This window comes from Bison bison, unplaced genomic scaffold, assembly GCF_000754665.1.
Source record: "Bison bison bison isolate TAMUID 2011002044 unplaced genomic scaffold, Bison_UMD1.0 scf7180017864040, whole genome shotgun sequence".
NCBI classification, from domain to species: Eukaryota; Metazoa; Chordata; class Mammalia; order Artiodactyla; family Bovidae; genus Bison; species Bison bison.
Genome location: NW_011494612.1, coordinates 1,071,431 through 1,092,509, shown reverse-complemented (window position 1 = coordinate 1,092,509; position 21,079 = coordinate 1,071,431). Strand labels below are relative to the sequence as shown.

Sequence of the window (21,079 nt, the reverse complement as noted above, 5' to 3'; positions counted from 1 at the left end):
TAAAATTGCTGGCATATGAACAGAGCTCAGTGACCAGGGTGCTCGTGCTGTGGTTCTCCTCAGGTCTATGATGGAAAGGACAGCTTGTCGCGGCCCCTGGGCGCCTTCACTAGGAACGAGCTGGTGGGGCTCGTCCTGAACAGCACCTCCAACCACCTGTGGCTGGAGTTCAACTCCAATGGATCCGACACGGACCAGGGCTTTCAGCTCACCTACACCAGTAAGTGCCGAGCAGGTTAACCCTTTCACGTTACTTTTATTTTCTTGGGATACAGCTGTTACTTCACTAATATGATACCTTTTAAATATCAATTTTTTTTTCCTGGGCCCCCTCTTGTGTTTTTGGATCGCTGTTTAATTCTGTGAATTGTTGAACAGGCAGTAAATTTAGACACATTACCAGAAGCAGGAGTTTGAAGCATATTTATTTAGGCATATTCATACTCTCTTAATGTGGCTGTACGTGAAAAGAAAATGTCATGACATTGAAGAGATATTAGGGTCAAAGTGATTGTGATTTAATGCACCTGACAAAAATTCATAGACATATGTATGAAAGATTTTGAATGGATGATACAATTGATAGTAACTGTCTTTGAATGCCTACGACACATTGATACTTTTCTGTTATATCTATTACATTCCATACATTCTGTAAGATAGATTACATGTGTGCAAAATATAATAAATAATTTATACATATAAATACACAGGTACACACATATGGTTGTGTGTATCTCAACTCTGTTGTAAGCACTTTCTTCTCACAACTAATTTCCTATGAGAAAACTAAACACAAGTAATTGCAGCATGTGTCCAAGTTATCAGGTAATGAGCCAGTAGAACCAGGATTGGATCTGGAGCTCACAGTTGTTTGTTTGTTTGTTTTAACTTTTTTTAAAAAAAAGTATAAAGCAATTAGCAATGCTGTGATTGTTTCAGGTGAACAGCAAAAAGATTCACCCATGTGTGTGTGTGTGTGTCCATTCTCCCCAACACTCCCCTCCCATCCAGGCTGCCACATAGCATTGAGCAGAGTTCCCCGTGCTATACAGTAGGTCCCTGTTGGTTATCCATTTTAAACATAGCACTGTGTACGTGTCCATCCAAAACTCCCTAACTATCCCTTCCCTCCAGCCCTCACCCCTGGCAACCATAAGATTGTTCTCTAAGTCTATGTAGCTCACAGTTTTAAGCAGTGTTCTTGTGTCCCCTATTAATATAATTAATATAAGTTAGTATGGAAATGCCTTTTTTTTTAAAGAAAAATAAAGTTTAAAAAGTAGCTATTTGGTATGGGTAACTAATTAAAATTGAGTAATAAATTAACTAAAATGCTTAAAATCCACAAGACAGCCCAATTCTTCACTGATTTGATGATTAAAAATCTTTGTGATGCCAAATACTATGACATAGGAAATTAAAATTTTTGGATTTTGAGCATGAAAGTATGTTAATGATTATCAAGACTGATTCCTTTATTTGACAGATAAGCAAATGAAGGCCTGAAAAAGATAATAACTATCCCAGACACAAAGCTAACCCAGAGGCCTTAAAGGAAGATTAATTGCCTCAAATCCCCCTTGGTAGGTGAAATTGCATTTGAAGAATTACAAGCCTTTTGGGAAAAACAGAATTACAGTCTCACGGACATGATGAGAAAACAAATGTTTCACTTTCATAAAAATAACCATTTAAAAGACTCCATGAAGTGAAACCATATTAGTTATATTGTATGCAAATAAATTGCTAGCAATTATATTACCAAATAAATGTATGATTATAATTTTTGTTTACTAGAATTCTTCTTTTCAGAATTTCACACTCAAAAAAGTTTCACAGAGTTCTTATCAAGCCAGTTTGCTCTGCTTGCAGATAAAATGTAAACCAGCCTGATCTCTTTTTATTCCTGCTGCGGGTTTTTCATCAAACGCTCATCAAATGTAACTTATTGCTTGTATGCGTCAATACTCGCTTCCCAGCTCTTACACTGGTCTTACAGTTTAGAGGAACATGGGTACTTGAGAAGGAGGATAGTGTGAATACTCTCCAGGTAACTTTCTGAGTTTACTGGAGTCAGGGCAAGCCCCAGGACACCTGGATTTCCTCCACCTCTTGTATTGTGTTAGCTTCTCTGACAAATCGTGCTTCTTACAATGCCTTGTCACCGAAGAGCTGAAAACCTCGGTCCTCTCTCTTCTGTGCATCTTCACTACTGAATTCTTGGTGCCACCCTGGTGTGGAGGTTACTAAGCCTCATAGAAATATATCATGTTTGCTGTGTTATACCACATTATTTCTCAACCCTAGTTACCCCATTCTATTTTCCCTCTAACAATTTCAAAGGAGAGAATTTCTTAAAAAAAAAAAAAAAAAAAAACTTGCATAGCTGATTAACAATGCTGTGATAGTTTCAGGTAAAGAGAGAAGGGACTCAGGCACACATATACATATGTCCATTCTCTGTCAAACTCCCCTCCCATCCAGGCTGTCACATAGCATTGAGCAGAGTTCTCTGTGCTATCCAGTAGGTCCTTGTTGCTTATTCATTTTAAACATTGTAGTCTGTACATGTCCATCCCAATCTCCCTAACCATCCCTTCCCCTTATCCTTCCCCCCTGCAACCATAAGTTTGTTCTCTCAGTCTGTGAGTCTCTTTTTGTTTTGTAAGTTCGTTTGTATCACTTCTTTTTAGATGTGACATATGAGGAATGACATGGCATTTCTGCTTTTCTGACTTACTTCGCCCAGTATGACAATCTCCAGGTCCATTCACGGCGCTGCAAATGGCATCATTTTATTCTTTTTAATGGCTGAGTAAAATTCCATTGAATGTTGTGGTATATATGTACCACGTCTTCGTTATCCGTTTTTCTGTTGATGAACATTTAGGCTGCCTCCATGCCTCAGCTATCGTGAACAGTGCTAGAGTGAACACTGGGGTGCATGTACGAGAACAGTGATTTTAAATTCATGAGCATTCATTTCATATAGTCTCATGCTCATGCAAAAGACATCAGGAAGCAAATTCACACCTGCTGGAGTTTATAGTCATGTTATTTTTTTTTTAATTTATTTATTTTTAATTTTTTCTGGACATTCTTTTTTTTAATTATTTTATTTTTAACTTTACAATATTGTATTGGTTTTGCCATATATCAACATGAATCCGCCACAGGTATGCACGTGTTCCCCATCCTGAACCCTCCTCCCTCCTCCCTCCTCATACCATCACTCTGGGTCACTTTATTTCTTTATCACTGAGATGGGGGCTACTGAACTGTTTCCAGAATCCTGACTTCCCCTTTATTTTCCAAGTGGCACTGAAGAAAGCCCATATACCCTAAAAGCCTGTGACTGGAGTGACGTTAGAGGCTGTAGGCTTCATCTGTGTGTCATGCTCACATTCCCTTGTCAAGAAGAGTGGCGTCAATGTGTTCTTCTCAGTCCCTCCAGCCAGCACGTGATGTTTGTCCCTGGTTCTCCATGTCACTGTCCAGTCTGTTAGAACTTTTGCTTGTCCTCCCATTTCTGAGTAACTTTGAGAAAATTTGAAGCCATGGATCTATTCATGGGCACTTTCCAATTATGTGAACTTTATTTTTTTTTAACACAGCAGCACAAACTTTCTAAAAGAGTAAGAAAGAAATACTGGTGACAGCATGAATTTAGCTCTTAGTTGAATCACCTCGATGGGAGTAGCTCTCCTTCCTGCCTGTCTTCCCTCTTTGCCCTCACCTTCAATAACAGAGATGCTCCCTGGGTACAAGTCTTGTTCCCAAGATTTTCCTGGAGCTAGAACGCACTGCCAGATAGAAAAAAAGATATTTATAATATAGAATGGATGGTGCTGATGGTTATAATCAAAATATTATTAATTTCTCTTTAAATTCTTAGGTTTAAATACTCAGTAATTAAGATAAGTCCTGGGTGTTCATTGGAAGGACTGATGATGAAGTTGAAACTCCAGTACTTTGGCCACTTCATGCGAAGAGTTGACTCATTGGAAAAGACCCTGATGCTGGGAGGGATTGGGGGCAGGAGGAGAAGGGGACAACAGAGGATAAGATGGCTGGATGGCATCACTGACTCAATGGACGTGAGTCTGAATGAACTCTGGGAGTTGGTGAATGACAGGGAGGCCTTGCGTGCTGCAATTCATGGGGTTGCAAAAAGTTGGACATGACTGAGCGACTGAACTGAACTGAATTAAGAAATTCCAAGCTCGTTCAATATGATTGAATACCCTTATCAACTCTTCATCTCTAAAAGGTGGTTTGGAAATAATTTTGTTGTTATTGTTCAGTCGCTAAGTCTTTCCAGTTCTTTGCAACCCAATGGACCACAGCAAACCAAGCTTCCCTGTCCTTCACTATCTCCTTGAGTTTGCTCAAACTCATGTCTATGAATTCAGTGATGTCATTCAACCGTCTCATCCTCTGTTTCCCCTCCTCCTCCTGCCCTCAGTCTTTTCAACATCAGGATCTTTTCCAATGAGTTGGCTCTTTATATCAGGTGGCCAAAGTGTTGGAGCTTCAGCTTTAGCATCAGTGCTTCCCATGAATATTCAGGGTTGATTTCCTTTAAGGTTGACTGGTTTGATCTCCTTGCTGTAAGGGACTCTCAAGAGTCTTATCCAGTACCACAGTTCAAAAGTATCAATTCTTTGATGCTCAGGTTTCTTTATGGTCCAACTCAAATCTGTATATGACTACTGGAAAAACCATAACATTGATTATATGGACTTTTGTTGGCAAAGTGATGTCTTTGCTTTTTAATAAGGTATCTAGGTTTCTCATAACTTTTCTTCCAAGGAGTAAGTGTCTTTTAATCTGTGGCTGCAGTTGCCATCCACAGTGATTTTGGAGTCCAGGAGAATAAATGGTCGAAAACCGTTTTGAGCCAATTATTAAAGCTTAAGACTATTGGAGGACACTTTCAACTATTTTCAAAAGACTTTTATAATTGCCTCTTGCTAGTTAATTGCATTACTTAAGGAAACATTCATATTTAAATGTTTCAAATCCATAATTAATCTACACACAAGTGGATTAGAAAATGTCAACAGAGAGTAAATATATAGCTTAATAAACATCTTGAAGGTTTTCAAATGAGTACAAATCATATTTGTGTATCCTTTAATATTTAGAGCATACTCCCGAGTACCTTGTAATTTTACCATCTTGGCAATTCCAGGTCTTGATAAATAGCCCCTTTAACTCTCCCTCATAAGTTAGAAACTTTTAATTTTCCAAATATGTAAGTGCTTTGCTGAAACATCCACATACAGGTTGATGCAGCCTGGATCCAATCCAGGTCTTCCCAACAAAGGTCAGCACTGTCAATGGCCTTGTTTTAAAATACTTTAGATGATCTCACAGATGAGTTCCACATTAATTGACTGATATTTATATATGTAAAGGCACTGGCAAGGGAGGAAAGCCAGGCATCTTTGGGACAAGTAGGAATAAGTATATTAGTACCCACTTAATGAGCAAGTACTGATTTCTGAATAGGAAGTTAGAGCAGCATATAGCTGGGAGAGCAATAGCTGGTAAAAAACAAAACAAAACAAAAAACACACTGTGATTTCTTACAGATTTGTCCATTTTCATAATAGATGATAGTCTTCTAATGCTGCAATTATGTCAAATAGAGGCATAAACCATAAGCTTGTCCAGATCAAGAAGTGTGGGTGTTTGTTTTTTGATTCCCCTCTGTACCTCACACAGGTGTCTGATCTGCAGAGTAAAAAGCTTAGACTGGATCTCCATTATTCACACTGTATTCTGCAGAGCACCAAAATTCTGCAGAGCTTTCTCAGGGCAATAAGAGCTTCTCCTTATTTAACATAAGCATTTTGTTTTATTCCAGTGATTATAACATTCTTCAAATGTCAGGAAAAGTCATATTACAATGGGTTGCTATGTCTTCTAAATATTTCAGCAAATATTTTTTAAAGGAAAAAAGATTTAGAAATTTTAAAAAATCCTTGTTGAATTCAGAATTCTTTAAAAAATATATTAACCCCTTTCAATTTCTGAAAGGATGTTCCCAAAATAGTCACTCCTCAGAAACAGTTCCCACATGATTCTCTGTCTATATACTATTTACTGACTTAAATAAGGGGGAGTAAACAAAACTCAGTCACAATTCAACAAAAATTCTTGGTCTCTGGGGGTGTCATGAAAGAACTGTGTTTTAGACCAGTTACTCTGGGTCAATTTGGTAGGTCTGTTTGCCAATTAATCAGAGACTGTCTATGCATTCCTTGTGTACTGAATGTCTAGACTGTACTGAGACAGAGAAAACAAAAGCCATGGTTCCTGTCCAAAGATAAATAGCTTAGTATAGTCAGGTGTCACACTTGTTGAAACCTGGTCAGTAGAAATGTGACCACATCCTCATATTCTCAAATACAGGATGGACCCACAGGAGGTGCTGCAGGAGTCTGTTCTTGGCCCTGATTCCCATCAAACCATATGTCAAAGTCTTTTGATTTTGACCCTTAATATATTTGACCCTCACTACATTTCATCTTTACGTGAGTTTGTTCTTCTCTCCAAGAAAACCATAGTTCCTTCATGATAATATGTGATTCTAATATCCCAAGATTTAGAAATACATGTGAGATATATATGTATATATATATATATATATCAGTTCAGTTCAGTTGCTCAGTCGTGTCCTACTCTTTGCAACCACATGGACTGCAGAATGTCAGACTTCCGTATCCTTCACCAACTCCCAGAGCTTGCTCAAACTCATGTCCATGGAGTCAGTGATACTGTCCACACATTTCATCCTCTGTCATCCTCTTCTCCTCCTGCTTTCAATCTTTCCCAGTATCAGGATCTTTTTCAATAAGTCTGTTCTTTGCATCAAGTGGCCAAAGTATTGGAGATCCAGCTTCAGCATCAGTCTTTCCAATGAATCTTCAGGACTGATTTCCTTTAGGATTGACTAGTCTGATCTCTTTGTAGTCCAAGGGGCTCTCAACAGTTTTTCCAACACAACAGTTCAAAAGCATCAATTCTTTGGCACTCAGCTTTCTTTATAGTCCAACTCTCACATCCATACATGACTACTGAGAAAAACCATAGCTTTGACTAGACAGACCTTTTTTTGGCAAAGTAATGTCTTTAATATGCTGTCTAGGTTGGTCATAGTTTTTCTTCCAAGTAGCAAGCATCTTTTGATTTCACGGCTACAGTCACCATCTGCAGTGATTTTGGAGCCCCCCAAAATAAAATCTCTTACTGTTCCCATCTTTTTGCCATGAAGTGATGGGACCAGATGCCATAATCTTAGTTTCCTGAATGTTGAGTTTTAACCCAACTTTTTCACTCTCCTCTTTCACTTTCATCAAGAGGCTCTTTAGTTCTTCACTTCCTACCATAAGGGTGGTGTTATCTATGTATCTGAGGCTATTGATATTTCTCCCAGTGAACTTAATTCCAGCTTGTGCCTCATCCAGTCTGGCATTTTGCATGACGTACTCTGCATATAAGTTAAACAAGTAGGATGACAATATATAGCCTTGGCATATTCCTTTCCCGATTTGGAACCAGTCTGTTGTTCCATGTTCAGTTCTAACTGTTGCTACTTGACCTGCATACAGACTTCTCAGGAGGCAGGTCAGGTGGTCCAGTATTCCCATCTCTTTAAGAATTTTCCACATTTTGTTGTGATCCTCACAGTCAAAATCTTTGGTGTAGTTGATAAAGCAGAAGTAGATGTTTTTCTGGAACTCTCCTACTTTTTTGAAGATCCAGGGGATGTTGGCAATTTGATCTCTGGTTCCTCTGGCTTTTCTAAATCTAGCTTGAACATTTGAAAGTTCACGGGTCACGTACTGTTTAAGCCTAGCTTGGAGAATTTTGAGCATTACTTTGCTAGCGTGTGAGATGAGTGCAATTGTGCAATAGTTTGAACGTTCTTTGGCATTGCTTTTCTTTGGGATTGGAATGAAAACTGACCTTTTCCAGTCCTGTGGCCACTGCTGAGTTTTCCAAATTTGCTGGCCTATTGAGTGCAGCACCTTAACAGCATCATCTTTTAGGATATGAAATAGTGTAACTGGAATTCCATTATTTATTTCACAAATAAATATATATTCCATTTATATTTATTTGTGGTTATGGGCTTCCCTGGTGGCTCAGAGGTTAAAGCGTCTGCCTGCAATGCGGGAGACCCGGGTTCAATCCCTGGGTTAGGGAGATCCCCTGGAGAAGGAGATGGCAGCCCACTCCGGTATTCTTGTCTGGAGAATCCCATGGATGGAGGAGCCTGGTAGGCTACAGTCCATGGGGTCACAAAGAGTTGGACATGACTGAGCGACTTCACTCACTCACTCGCTTATGGCAAATATACCCTGGAGAAGGGAATGACAACCAACTCCAGTATTCTTGCTGGGAAATCCCATGGACAGAGAAGCCTGGTGAGCTGCAGTCCATGGCATTGCAAAGAGGCAAACTCATCTGAGCGCCTGAACCACCAGCACCATGGCAGATATAATTTTCCAGAGCAAGGAGACAGATCTTTGAAAGCTGCATTAATCCTAGAAGGCTACAGAAGTTTCTTTCCCTCCTGCTAGATACCCTTTGCCTCATTCCTTAAGATCATTCTTAAATGCTATTTTTCGTGTAAAGGTTGCTCTGCTGTTGAGAATCATCTGCCCTCCTGCATCCCCCAGGCCCTGTACATTTTTTCTCTACATCTTTTGTTTTTACCAATAGAAGGTGAGGTTTTTAAGAGGCGCGATCTTAACTTCATCTTCTGTTATCACCTCCAGAAGCACTTAGCAAATGATAATTGTGTTGACCTAGATTTGCATGAAAGGACACAGATTACAGATGTGGAGAGCTGAATGTTATCTTTGAGCTCGTGAGATAATGAATACAAATGTCTGAACAGAATGGAAGATGAATGATGAGGAGAATAAAGAAAACAAAATGAGCTGCAGGAACCTGGTTATGGACGCCTTTGAAAGCTAGTCAGTGGTGTTGGTCAACATGATGGCTAAGCCATTATTAATAGTACGGGAGGAACAAAATTAATAGAAGTCTAGGATGACCCAGAGGGATGGTACGGGGAGGGAGGAGGGAGGGGGGTTCAGAATGGGGAACATGAGTATACCTGTGGCAGATTCATGTTGATGTATGACAAAACCAATACAATATTGTAAAGTAATTAACCTCCAATTAAAATAAATAAATTTATATTAAAAAAAGAAAATTAAAAAAAAAGAAGTCTAGGATTGAAAGAAGAGGATGATGACAACCCAAGTGCTCTGTCTATGCTGTTGCTAACCGTGGGTGCTCTGAGAGTAAAGGAGGAAAAACTACATACTGACTTTTACAATAACACATAACGGGACAGAGCAGAAATATGCACTCATTTTTACTTGTAAATGAAGTAGTCAGATTGCATACTGTATATACCTTTTAAAAGAAAAAGAAGCAAAAGAAGGGATGCCTTGAGAGGGTGGTGTGGAATAGTCAGTAGTCACAGAAGGAAAGATTAATGGGCCTTGAAAATGGAAGTTCTTTAGTGACCCCACCCCTTCCCCACTGAGATGTGTCTGGCTCAGAAGCCTAAGCAAGTAGATTCTAGGGTCTTACCCCCTGGGAAAACAGTGCTGGAGATGGAGTGACTAGGCTGCCCTCCCTTCAGGTGATCGACTTCATTTAATGAATGACCCTTGCTCTCACACCATGATTATCAGTCAAAATACTCAACAGGATGAGGGTGTCAGTGTCTACTCTGACTGTCCCAGTAGAAAGATAGCAACTTGTGTTGACGGAGGAATTTCAGTATATGGACTGACTCCATTCATTGTTTTATTTATTTTTATTTTATGTTGATTGATTAAGCTTTACGTCTTTACTTACTACTACTACTATTAAGTCACTTCAGTTGTGTCTGACTTTGTGCGACCCTATAGATGGCAGCCCAGAAGGCTCCCCCGTCCCTGGGATTCTCCAGGCAAGAACACTGGAGTGGGCTGCCATTTCCTTCTCCAATGCATGAAAGTGAAAAGTGAAAGTGAAGTCACTCAGTCGTGTCCGACTCTTATCGACCCCATGGACTGCAGCCTACCAGGCTCCTCCATCCATGGGATTTTCCAGGCAAGAGTACTGGAGTCAGGTGCCATTGCCTTCTCCGACATCTTTACTTACTTATTTGTAATTGGAGAATGATTACTTTATAGTGTTGTGTTAGTTTCTGTGGTACAGTGAAGTCAGCCAGCTGTATGTATATATCCACATATAATGAGTGAGTGAAAGTCGCTCAGTTACGTCCTACTCTTTGTGACTTCATTGACTATATAGTCCATGAAATTCTCCAGGCCACAGTACTGGAGTGGGTAGCCATTCCCTTCTCCAGGGGATCTTCCTAACCCAGGGATAGAACCCAGGTCTCTCACATTGCAGGTGGATTCTTTACCAGCTGAGCCACCAGGGAAGCCCATATCTATCATAGTACACATATACCCCTTCCTCTTGGATGTCCCTTCTACCCCCACCTCCCACCCCTCTGGGTCATCACAGAGCACCGACCTGAGCGACCTGTGCTATGCAGCAGTTTCCCACTGGCCACCTGTTTTACCCATGGTAGTGTATATATGTCAATTCTACCTACTCAATTTGTCCCACCCTCCCCATCCCCACTGTGTCTGCATGTCCATTCTCTATGTCCTTGTCATCTATTGTTTTCAATGAGGAAATAGGCATTCTACTGTTGTGTGTAAGTCTCAAGAGCCCCCAGTGAGATTAATCTATTTAGGGTAGAGAGCGAGGTGTCTGATCTGACAAAGCCATCCATCCTTTAAGAGGCAACCTGTTAGCTTCCCTGGGGGACTCACCCCACTGGCTGTGGCAAGCCTCACGTCTTTGTTTCTGACATTTACAATATAGACTGTGGAGTGGGCAACCCATGGTCAGGGACATCTGTAAAACACTGGAGACAAAGGAACTTGAGGGAATAGACAAGGAAGAACATTTCAAAGAAACTCTGAGAGGCTGAAGGTGAACCGGGAACCTGCAGGGCAGCGCTGCTCTGGTCCACAAGGCCCCTTTGGACTCTGTATTTATTAAAAAGAAAGGGGTAGGGAGTGCTTGTTCCAGGAAGTCAGGGCCTTGGGGGCACAGCTGCACTGGGCAGCATTGAGAACTAGCAGACCTCACAGCCCAGAACCCAGAGAGCCTCCAGCCCCAAGACCACGTAGTTTGCAGATGACTGTGTTCAGTTTGGGAATAAGAAACTGGATCTGTCCTGTCCTGCCCCGCAACCAGTTCTCTCTCATGGCTGAGTAATTTCCATGCTTTGGCTTCCTGAAATTGTTCAGCCTGCCCCCAACCCTGAATTATCTGTTTGAGATGAGAATCCAAGAGAGAAACCCCAGAGTCCTCCTACAACTGGAATCTGGAAGAAAAGGATGTGTTCATTGCACAGAACGTCCCCTCCGTCCCCTCCACTCCAGCCTCTGGGGCCATCGTCCCTCATTCACCCTGTTGGCCGAAGTTGGTAAGAGGCGGAGGTGCATGACTCTCAGTCTAACAACCCACAGCATAGTCTGTGGAAGTGAAAATCAGAGCCAGAGCCTCAGGTTATGCAGCTGTCATCTGGATTTTGCTAACATGCTGATATAATTAAAATGACGCCAACACTAAATACACTATTATAAATGAGAGCACAACTCTGAATGTGAATATATCCTCAAGGCCAATAATGAAATACTAAGCATCGTCACCTTTGTACTTCAAAACAAGTCACAAATTTTGCAGCCATGACGTGTACACAGACACAGTGAGCAATCAATTATTGGGAACAGAGCAGAAGGTAAAGAATAGGATAAATCAGAGGCTGAAATTTGAAGACCTTCAGACCATGGATTGATAACAGGAGCTAATTCCCCAGGGTTGGGTGGCATCCTAAGTGGGGGTATGTAATTTACAGGTGTCCCTCATCCTGCCCATCTCCACCTAGTTACTTCAGGAGTCACTGTATTTATTTGGGGTTTTTCCAGCTTAACTGAGATGTCATTGGCACATAATAAGTTTAAGGTGAACAATGTGATGATCTGATACATGTATACATTGTGAAGTGATTGCAATAAGATTCTGTTAATGCTACCCTGGCTTCACATAATTGTTTCTTTGTGTGTTTGGTGAGATCTGCCTATTTCTGATTGAGATTCCTCTAGTAGCTCTAAGTCCCTGACCATGAAGGATATTTAGGTAGACAATGATGCACTCATGTCATAACTTTTTTTTTTTATAACTAGATTTTTGAAATTCTGTACAAGCTAATTTGCCATTGTAAAAGCAAGTTCAATCCAAGTTTGTGTATAACAAAGACATTCACAAATTTCTCAAACATCTTGGTTGTAATATTTGTAAGCATTGCTGTTTTTCTAATGCAACCTATCGTGTTATTCTAAGAATAGTATTTATCACATCTTCAGTCTTTATGTTCTAGAAAATCATGCCAAAATAGTGTTTGGTTCAATGGGTAGTTTTAAAACTTATTTATAACTGTGCTGCAAATCAGGGGAAAGTATGGTATGGGGTTAGGAAATAACTAACTAGCAAAAATAAGTCCACACAACAGCTTTTTACTTCTTTTCCATGAAGATTAAGATTGTGGCAAACCTATCTTGCTGGTTTGGTGTCTGCTCATGTGATACTTGGAGAAGGCAATGGCACCCCATCCAGTACTCTTGCCTGGAAAATCCCATGGACAGAGGTAGGCTGCAGTCCATGGGGTCACTAAGAGTTGGACATGACTGAGTGACTTTACTTTCCTTGTTCCCTTTCATGCATTGGAGAAGGAAATGGCAACCCACTCCAGTGTTCTTACCTGGAGACTCCCAGGGACGGGAGAGCCTGGTGGGCTGCCGTCCATGGGGTGACACAGAGTCAGACACGACTGAGAGACTTAGCAGCAGCAACGGCAGCAGCATGTGATACTAGAGTGCTGATGTATAATTTGTAAGTGAAGATTCATGGAGCTAGAAATTGCTCTAAAACTCAGCAGATAAAACTGCTGGGAAGTGTGACTAGTATTACTTGTTTTTCCAGTTATCTAGAGGATAATTTTATAAAGGTTTTATAAAATAATAAGCAGTTGTTTTGTGAATTTAGTCTATTCCCAGAAAAAACCGAGTTATGTACCCTTAACTTTGTTATCCCTAGGTTAGATTTACTTTAGTTTGGGGGTTATTATTAAAACATTTATCCCATGAAGTCTTATCAAGTACAGCAAAGCAACTCTTGCTTGTGAAGAAAAAAAAAAAGATAATTTTAATAGGCTTCAAACTGATATTTTTAAAAGATCTATATGTTGAGTAAAAATTAAACTGTATACTAAGACTTTATTGTGCTGTGAAAAGGATGGTATTATAAACAGAGAAAACTGTTCATAGCATGACATGCAAATGATCATATGTTTATGTGATTGCATTTTCGGAAACCTCGCCTATCAAAATATCAAGGCTTCTCCACACATTTTTAATAAACTTACACCTTCCTGTAAGAATTCTGAAAATCACATTTTTACTCTGCTTTTACAAGGAAAGCTTATGGAATCACATTGTACATAATGCACTTTGCAAAATAAAATGTCTTTCAATGAAAAATCTCAACAGAAAAAGGAGTCCAACAGAGAGAGATGCAGATGGTTAGTCCCTGCAAAGAACTGCGTATTTATTGTAAAATAAAATGAACATTTTATGAAGAAGAAAAGCATCTCGGGGAATGCACATTAAAAAAAAAAAACAAACAGTTCCCAGCTCCCAACCCAAGCATACAATTCATGATTTCCTTAGAAAGTTTTGTTTTTATGGATACATTTTTAGATAAACATCAAAAGTGTAAGTGTTAGTTGCTCAGTCATATCCGACTCTTTGAGGCCCGATGTACTGTAGCCTGCCAGACTCCTCTGTCCATCGGATTTCCCAGGCAAGAATACTGGAGTGGGTTGCCAGACCTTCCTCCAGGTGAACTTCCTGACCCAGGGAAGTAGCATGGAACCTACATCTCCTGCTGCATATCCTACAAGCAGATTCATTACCATCTGAGCCACAAGGGAACAGAAGCCCCCAAAATGTGTAATTCTTATAAAATTTCATTAAGAAAATATTTGAGGCCAAACCTGATAGCATTTCTAAGAAGTACAGCTTGGGCTTGAGACTTTGCTTTACCCAGAGACCGAAACCCTCCTACCTTTGGCTGCCTCATGGTGAGGCTCCCCTAAATACCAGACATGAATCTGTGTCTGTTTTCACAGGGAGGAAAAGGCAAAGTGTTATTTTGACAATCTTAATAGAGGAAAGTGATATGGGTGTTGCTTAATCAATTTATTCAGTGTCAAGAGGAAATTCGAGATAGACATGAGTATGCGAGCGAGGTTTCTTGTCTTCTAACTGGATATTTTATCATCGTGCTCCCTTCTTAGTATGTTGTTGCTGTTCAGTCACTCAGTCATGTCCAACTCTTTCAGTTCAGTTCAGTCACTCAGTCGTGTCCGACTCTTTGCGACCCCATGAATTGCAGCACGCCAGGCCTCCCTGTCCATCACCAACTCCCAGAGTTCACTCAAACTCATGTCCATCGAGTCGGTGGTGCCATCCAGCCATCTCATCCTCTGTTGTCCCCTTCTCCTCCTTCCCCCAATCCCTCCCAGCATCAGAGTCTTCTCCATCACCTCCACTGGCTTTGTTCGTAGTGATGTTTTCTAAGGTCCACTTCACTTCACATTCCAGGATGTCTGGCTCTAGGTGAGTGATCACACCATCGTGATTATCTGGGTCATGAAGATCTTTTTTGTACAGTTCTTCTGTGTATTCTTGCCACCTCTTCTTAATATCTTCTGCTTCTGTTAGGTCCATACCATTTCTGTCCTTTATCGAGCCCATCTTTGCATGAAATGTTCCCTTGGTATCTCTAATTTTCTTGAAGAGATCTCTAGTCTTTCCCATTCTGTTGTTTTCCTCTATTTCTTTGCATTGATCACTGAGGAAGGCTTTCTTATCTCTCCTTGCTATTCTTTGAAACTCTGCATTCAGATGCTTATACCTTTCCTTTTCTCATTGCTTTTCACTTCTCTTCTTTTCATAGCTATTTGTAAGGCCTCCCCAGATCGCCATTTTGCTTTTTTTGCATTTCTTTTCCATGGGGATGGTCTTGATCCCTGTCTCCTGTACAATGTCACGAACCTCCATCCGTACTTCATCAGGCACTCTATCTATCAGATCTAGTCCCTTAAATCTATTTCTCACTTCCACTGTATAATCATAAGGGATTTGATTTAGGTGATACCTGAATGGTCTATTGGTTTTTCTCTACTTTCTTCAATTTAAGCCTGAATTTGGCAATAAGGAGTTCATGATCTGAGACACAGTCAGCTCCCAGTCTTGTTTTTGTTGACTGTATAGAGCTTCTCCATGTTCAGCTGCAAAGAATATAATCAATCTGATTTCGATATCGACCATCTGGTGATGTCCATGTGTAGAATCCTCTCTTGTGTTGTTGGAATAGGGTGTTTGCTATGACCAGTGCATTCTCGTGGCAAAACTCTATTTGCCTTTTCCCTGCTTTGTTCTGTACTCCAAGGCCAAATTTGCCTGTTACCCCAGGTGTTTCTTGACTTCTTACTTTTGCATTCCAGTCCCCTATAATGAAAAGGACATCTTTTTGGGGTGTTAGTTCTAAAAGGTCTTGTAGGTCTTCATAGAACCGTTCAACTTCAGCTTCTTCAGCATTACTGGTTGGGGCATAGACTTGGATTACTGTGATATTGAATAGTTTGCTTCAGAAACAGAGATCATTCTGTCATTTTTGAGATTGCATCCAAGTACTGCATTTCAGACTCTTTTGTTGACTATGATGGCTACTCCATTTCTTCTAAGGGATTCCTGCCCACAATAGTAGATATAATGGTCATCTGAGTTAAATTCACCCATTCCAGTCCATTTTAGTTCGCTGATTCCTAAAATGTTGACATTCACTCTTGCCATCTCGTTTGACTACTTCCAATTTGCCTTGATTCGTGGACCTGACATTCCAGGTTCCTATACAATATTGCTCTTTACAGCATCGGACCTTGCTTCTATCACCAGTCACATCCACAACAGGGTATTGTTTTTGCTTTGGCTCCATCCCTTCATTCTTTCCAGAGTTATTTCTCCACTGATCTCCAGTAGCATATTCGGCACCTACCAACCTGGGGAGTTCCTCTTTCAGTATCCTATCATTTTGACTTTTCATGCTGTTCATGGGGTTCTCAAGGCAAGAATACTGAAGTGGTTTGCCATTCCCTTCTCCAGTGGACCATATTCTGTCAGACCTCTCCACCATGAACCGCCCATCTTGGGTGGCCCCACACGGCATGGCTTAGTTTCATTGAGTTAGACAAGGCTGTCGTCCTAGTATGATTAGATTGACTAGTTTTCTGTGATTATGGTTTCATTGTGTCTGCCCTCTGATGCCCTCTCACAACACCTACCATCTTACTTGGGTTTCTCTTACCTTGGACGTGGGGTATCTCTTCACAGCTGCTCCAGCAAAGCACAACAGCTGCTCCTTACCTTGGACAAGGGGTATCTCCTCACAGCTGCCCCTTCTGACCTTGAATGTGGAGTAGCTCCTCTCTGCCCTCCTGCACTGTTGCAGCACCATTGCTTGGACGTGGGGTAGCTCCTCCTGGCGACCCCATGAACTGCAGCATGCCAGGCTTCCCCTGTCCTTCACTGTTTCCCAGAGTTTGCTCAAACTCATGTCCATTGAGTCAGTGATGCCATCCAACCATCTCATCCTTGGTCATCCTCTTCTCCTCCTGCCTTCAATCTTTCCCAGCATCAGGGTCTTTCCAAATGAGTCAGCTCTTCCCATCAGGTGGCCAAAGGATTGGAGCTTCACCTTCAGCATCAGTCCTTCCAATGAATATCCAGGGTTGATTTCCTTTAGGATTGACTGGTTTGATCTCCTTGCTTTCCAAGGGACTCTTAAGAGTCTTCTCCAACACCGCAGTTCAAAAGCATCAGTTCTTTGGCATTTAGCCTTGCTTGTGGTCCAGTTCTTGCATCTGGGATCTTTGATATCTCTGCTTTTTAATATGCTGTCTGTGTTTTCTTAGCACGTATAGCATCACAAAGACTAAAATATTAGTTGTTGCAATGCTTTTTAAAAATTCAGTGAAACCATGTCATACTTTGCTTCTCTGTCCTTATGAGAACAGCCTAATTAGGATCTCAGTTCACTCTGGTGACTCACACCATGGTCCTTGAAACCCTACAGAAGCCCCAGCGTGATGGTGGGTCTAGGAACAGCTTCTACATAGCTTTTCATCATTTTCCATGAGGTTTAGTTCTGTGAACATTTTTTGATTTTGTAATTTATAATTCCTTGTATTTTGTGACAGTTTGATAGTTGATATGCACTGCTATTTCCCTCTTTCAGAATTAAATATATTGTTGGTCACCAATTCTTTGAGAAAGACAAAAGGACTCAGTGAAGTATGACATAAATGATTTAATTACAAGGAGTAAACTAAAAGCATATGACTTGAGTGTGAAATAAAATGAAGGCTGACAGATGATATCACTGAATGCTATAAAATCTAACATTTTATGGAAAGAGTGATGACAGAATTTTTTCCATTCTTCTTAGGGGGAAAAAAAGTAATAATTATTATATTAGTCAAAGTCATAGATATTGTTTTTGTAAGGGTCATTCATGGGATGATAGGAATCTCAGAGACATCTGTATCTTGTCAGAAAGGCAGTGCTGGGTAATGGATCACAGGCCACTTTGTGTCTGATTTTTATTTTTCTTGCATGAATTATGGCATTCTTAATGATGCTTTACAAGGAAAAGAGGCATGAAATCTATTCAAAATTATTATTTTCTCAACTTCATGAATTATGACATAAAGACATTTGAAGTCTCTTTGGATTTCCACAGCATCATCAAACAAGCAGTTATTTCATTGTTGATTTTTACTAAGTAAACATTCCAGAAAACACTGATATGACAATAATTATGTCTGTTAAATTCCAACACTAGGCAATTAGAGTGGGGGATATTTAAATATTTGAAGGATTCTGGAATATTCAGCTTGACATTTGCAAAGACTAGGAGTGACACACTTAACACTGTTCAATAGCAGACGCGAGGATCGTGCACTCCCCATCGAATGTTGTAACTAAATGGTGAGATGTGAGGTGAAGCATACACCTTCCTGAGTCTCTGGAGACCCAGCTGTGTCACCAGCCAGCTGCCGGGTTTGTCATATCACAGACCATATTGTCTCCTGTAAATGAGTAGTCATTTTCAGACACTCTTAGTCCTGAAATTCTATGAAAGAAATCGAAGAGTATTTTAACTGGTGAAAGGGGTGTGGAGGTTTTCTTATGATGAATTTAAGTTTACCCTTTAATGCCATTAACAACTGGGTAAGCAAGAGCTCAGTGTGAAGGGTAAGAACTGAGGGCAATGCCAATATTCTTGGGCCCAACAGCACTCATTTAACAAGATGGGGAAATGGGGAAGAGGACATTTCATAGTAGGAGGGAGGCAGACTTTGTTTTTGGATAATGGGATTTTGACATCACTTGGTATTTCGTATTAAGGTTTTAATCTTGCTACAATACATAGTATAGAACCTAGATGCAAATGAAGTTAGAATTTCCTTGTTGGACTTTGTCTGATCTAATTGTGATGTAATGGCTGTAAGAACAAGGTAGGTAAAAATATAAGTGACAAAATTTTTTTTAACCCCCAGTTTCCAGGACGTGGGGATGAAGTGGATTGTAAATGGGATGAAGGATGAGCATGGCTCTTAGGGCTGAATTCAAAAGGATGAGGGAAGATTCAGTGCTGTTGCACTCGGGAATAAAAATAGTTCAGGACTTCTTTGTCTAGCGTTTCCTAAACGAGGGTAATGGTGTGTAATGAGAGCTAATGGAGAGAGCTAATTCCCTCTTTGGGAAAACATTTCTATGGAGAAATGCGACTGTCCACACTCCATTCTAGGATTTCCCAGGTGACTCAGTTGTAAAGAATCCACCTTCCCATGCAGGAAACGTACTAGATGCAGGTTCGATCCCTGGGTCGGGAAGATGTCCTAGATGAGGAAATGGCAACCCACTCCAGTATTCTTGCCTGGGAAATCCCATGGACAGAGAAGCTTGGGGGACTACAGTCCATGGGGTTGCAAAAAGTTGGACACGACTGAACATAGTAGCACTCTCCATTCTAACGTTCAGTAATGCTGAATACATTCTGAAATCTCCCTAAGTGCATATTTTTCACTGAAAGATATTTTTAAACCCTCCAAAATTTTTTAAAAGTCAGAAAGTATTAAAATTTGAAAAACCTGCATTTATTGATATATCCATGATTTTGTTTTTTTTTAACTTGCATATGTTCTAATTTTATTTTATTTTTAAACTTTACAATATTGTATTAGTTTTGCCCAACATTGAAATGAATCCACCACAGGTATACCTGTGCTCCCCATCCTGAACCCTCCTCCTTCCTCCCTCCACATACCCTTCCTCTGGGCCATCCCAGTGCACCAGCCCCAAGCATCCAGCATTGTGAATTGAACCTGGACTGGCGACTCGTCTCATACATGATATTACACATGTTTCAATGCCATTCTCCCAAATCTCCCCACCCTCTCCCTCTCCCACAGAGTCCACAAGACTGATCTAGAGTGAAGTAAGCCAGAAAGAAAAACACCAATACAGTATACTAACGCATATATATGAATTTAGAAAGATGGTAACAATAACCCTGTGTACGAGACAGCAAAAGAGACACTGATGTATACTCATGATTTTGAAAGCCACTTCACTGATTTTTTTTTTTTTGGAGGGGGTTAGGACAAGCATTGGATTTTGTATTTTAATAACACTTGAAAATCATAAGAAGCTTAACAGTTTATTTGAATCAAAAGCATATAAATAACAAATTAGAATTAAAATAAGCACCCATGGGTCATAGTAACATGAGCATATTCACTGTTTCTGTTTTAACTGGTGTGCTTATTTGTACTCATTCGCTCAGTCTTGTCCAACTCTTTGCGACACCATGGAGGGTAGTCCGCCAGGCTCCTCTGTCCATGGGATTTCCCAGGCAAGAATACTGGAGTGGGTTGCCATTTCCTTCTCCAAAACAATAAGCAGTGAGCCCCATTCACAGACCCCTATACTCAAACAAGGGACCCTAGGAAAAGGAATGGTGAGTTTTCCTCTCCAGTGGATTGTTATTTTTTAGTCGTTCAGTTGTGTTCGACTCTTTGTGATTCCACGGACTATAGCCTGTAGCCTGTGTAGACTGTAGCCTGTAGCGTCATGTGTTTGGTGGCAGAATGCATAGCAAACCCAGGAGGGGCAAAGAGTGCTCAGGAGGAGTAGTTGGGAAGACTCAGTGGGAATGCTCTGAACTTGACCCTTAGGGACGGAGGTGGTTTGGAGGGCTGGCAGTACCGGGGCACATGCAGGCAGTCACCCTGGACCCCGAGGCAGCAGTGGGTGACAGGACACGACAAGAAGGTGGCTAGATGGATGTTTCCTGAGTCCCGTAGGCTATCCCCCCAGGAAATTTCTCAGCAGGCAGATCCCGGGCAGAAGGTGAGGAAGACAGGCACCAGCAGGTGAGGTCAGGACGCAGTGGACCCGTTTGAGAGGGTGCCAGGGAGGTTTTTGCCAAGATGTTGGTGAGTGGTTCAAGAGCAGTGGAAACATGGAGTCAGAGATTGTCTCCCAGCGCAGGGAGCATGAGCATCTTTGAGGGAAGAAAAGGCAGATGAAGAGAGTGTATCCGGGGGCCTTGTGGGTCTCACCGCGTTGTTTGGCTGCACACTGGGCTTTCTCTCGCATCTGGCTTTGCTCCTGAATTCTCCGTGAGGCTCGGCGGAGGTGAGGCTTCTCGGCGCCCATGGGAAGTCCTGAGGAGCCTGTGTGTGTCAGCCAGGCTCAGGGCTGCACAGGGCTGAGCCGTCCGTCACAGGGACGGTTGGTGAAAGCACCGGCTGTGGGGAGGCAGGAGCCGCGCTGTCCCCGCCTTC

The 21,079-nt window shown here is 41.1% G+C and overlaps 1 protein-coding gene across 1 annotated transcript in view; it reads left to right on the top strand.

Moving 5' to 3' along the window:
• Positions 1–21,079, top strand: part of LOC104985211 (CUB and sushi domain-containing protein 1) — a 559,353-nt gene that overhangs the window by 139,612 nt on the left and 398,662 nt on the right. Inside the window, exon 13 of the mRNA XM_010835275.1 lies at positions 64–220. Coding sequence (XP_010833577.1) covers positions 64–220 — 157 coding nt within the window. The remainder of the gene's footprint in view (positions 1–63; positions 221–21,079) is intronic.